The sequence below is a fragment of the Sinocyclocheilus grahami genome, unplaced genomic scaffold (assembly GCF_001515645.1).
Source record: "Sinocyclocheilus grahami isolate Dianchi unplaced genomic scaffold, SAMN03320097.WGS_v1.1 scaffold261.1, whole genome shotgun sequence".
NCBI lineage: Eukaryota > Metazoa > Chordata > Actinopteri > Cypriniformes > Cyprinidae > Sinocyclocheilus > Sinocyclocheilus grahami.
In genome coordinates, this window is record NW_015505440.1 from 795,882 (window position 1) to 798,414 (window position 2,533).

At 39.4% G+C, this 2,533-nt stretch overlaps 1 protein-coding gene across 2 annotated transcripts in view; it reads left to right on the top strand.

The window, feature by feature from the left end:
• nf2a (NF2, moesin-ezrin-radixin like (MERLIN) tumor suppressor a) overlaps window positions 1–2,533 on the top strand; it is a 45,950-nt gene that overhangs the window by 2,180 nt on the left and 41,237 nt on the right. The window contains exons 1-3 of one of the 2 annotated variants that reach the window (XM_016290663.1): window positions 127–302; window positions 638–707; window positions 800–977. The exons of the other annotated variant lie outside the window; for it this stretch is intronic. Of the exons in view, the coding sequence (XP_016146149.1) occupies window positions 864–977 (114 nt within the window). The 5' untranslated portion in view covers window positions 127–302; window positions 638–707; window positions 800–863. Of the gene's footprint in view, window positions 1–126; window positions 303–637; window positions 708–799; window positions 978–2,533 lie in introns of those variants that run through there. 2 annotated transcript variants of the gene reach the window in all.

Here is a 2,533-nt window from a genome sequence, read left to right on the forward strand (position 1 = left end):
GTGTATGTATGTATGTATGTATTTATTTATAAATTTATTTATTTGTCTTATCCCTGACAAAAAACAAAAACAACAAACAAACAAACAAAAACAGGCTTTTAACTCTAGCTGAATGGCGCGCGCTATTGCGCATGTCCTCCCGCCTCCTCGTTCAGGCGCACGCGAAGTTTCAGCTGCAGTTTTGTTTTTCGGCCTGAAAGAGTGAGAGTCAACCCAGCAGCTGTGTTTGTGTGTCAGGTGTTTAATAAGCGGACGTGAATCACACACACTGCGGGATATCAGCTGTTTTTACAGCTCGACAGGTGAGTTAGCAACCAGTTTACAAGCTGTCAGGCCAATTCCGGCAAAAATACCTCACACCAAAAAAAAAACAATGAGGCGTGAAACCGTAGATTAGCCCAAACAAGCGTATACGAGCACTTAAAATGTTGTGTAGTCGTGTAAAAGTTCGTATTTTGCTACAGGAATGTATACTTAAGTGTTACGTAATAGGTTTATGTTTGTTATCAGATATCTGTCACTTAATAGGTATTTACGCTTATAGTAGTTTCAAAGCAGCTTCTATTGTTATTGTACATGTACTCATTTACTAGCTAATAAACTTGTGCTCTTGTCTTTCCCCTTTATCTTCTTACAGGCTTAATGAAGCTTTAAAGGAAGTAAATAGGGATAATATGTGTCCAACTACTAGTTACCAGTTAACGCAGGTGGTTTGACAACGTCCTGCCTTTAGAGATGTTACATTGGCTAGTAATGCTAAAGTGTAGCTTTTAACCAGAGTTCAACTTCTATGCTTCAGACAGAGAGTTTAGTAGACAGGTTTATGTTGTTTCGAGGAGGAAGGTTTCCCATCAGCGGCTATTATGGCAAGTGTCCTTGCATCAAAAATGGGTCTCAACTCGCTTCGGAGGAAACAAGCCAAAACCTTCAGTGTCACAGTTGTTACAATGGATGCAGACTTGGAGTTCAGCTGCGAGGTGAGTAGCAAGTGCTTTGTTTTTATGTGGTGAATTAACTTTAAACTGTCTCTGAGTGCGTACATATCACCTTTACATTATTTTATGGGAGTAAACCTGTTGTAGCCTACAACCAAACCTGCGCTGGCAGTGATCAATGCTTCTCATCAGTAACCAGAGGGCATGTAAGCTTAACTTGGGGAAAGCACCAGACTGTCGACATTTTAACGTCCCCGCTCACTGTTGTTGTGCCCTTTAGCAAGTCACTCAGCCTGACCTGTTTCTCCAGGGGTGCTGCGTCAAGACATCCCTGTTTCCTCGAGCGTCTTTAATGTTTGAACTGAGGCAATTCAGTGGCCTTAAGGAATAGCTCTTCCAAATTCACTTTTTTGTGTGGAAAACAGAAGCTTGGACATTCTGCCTAACAGCTTTTTTTTTTTTTTAAGAATATTGACGAGAATTTTTCCTTAAAAATAATCCCAAAACGTTTTCAAAAAAAGTGCTTGCGGGGAAAAGCTGAAACAAACATACAAATCTACAAAGCAAGCAGCACCCTGTATGGCAGTAATCATCATTCCCACGTATAAAGGGGTTTTGTACAGACTGTGAATCCGGTGGGAGTTCTGCAGGCATACAGATGACTCCTCTGTGGAGCTGCACTTCATTTGCACATAACATCCGCTGAGTTTCTTGAAGAAAAAAAGGCCCTATTTTTACACTGAAACCATCTCAGGGAGTGCTGTTGAATTAAGGGAAAACAGATGGTGGTAAGAGAACAGTGTGACAGACAGGGACCATGAGTTAATGTCCCATGAGCCACGGTGGTCCCACTCCACCAGACCCTGTGTACTGCTCTGTGCCTGCCTGTCTGTTTGCCTGTCTCTCATTCTGTTTTGATCTTTCACACTCATTAACAGTTCCTATGGTAGTAACGAGGTTCTGAGGGATCATGGCTCTGTTGTTATATAATGTACCAATAAGGTGTCTCATGTATTACAAAGTGGTTTTGGATACAAAACTAAATGTATATTTAGAATTGAGGGAGCAAGTTGTAGCTGTTCTGGTTGGCATTTTTCTGAGACATTTTTTTTTTGTGATATTGTTCTTGATCTCCAATAAAGATTAAAGCAATATTCCAGGTTCAAGCTCTTTCAACAGCATCTGCGACATACTGTCGATTACCATAAACAATATTTCTGATTTATCTTTCAGTTTGTAAAAACAATCAGATATTGTTTCAAGTAATGCACTTGCAATGGGAGTCTATAGCACATGAGATTCGGATAGTTTTAAAAACAGAAATATGCAGCTTTAACTTCGTTTTAAACTTACTCTTTTGAACAAAAATGTTGTTTGTGTGCATTGTATTAGAGGTTTTATAAACTAAGGGGTCTTTTTTTTTAATTTAATTAAAAAAAAAAATTTTTTTGTGGTAATTGACAGCATGCATGCATGTATGAGATGCAGAGCGTACACAGTAACATTTAACCCAGATATCCCTTTGCATCTGGACCATTTAAAACCATTGCGTGTCAGCATCGCTGAGATTATTTTATGGTGCATCGTCATATTTCCTA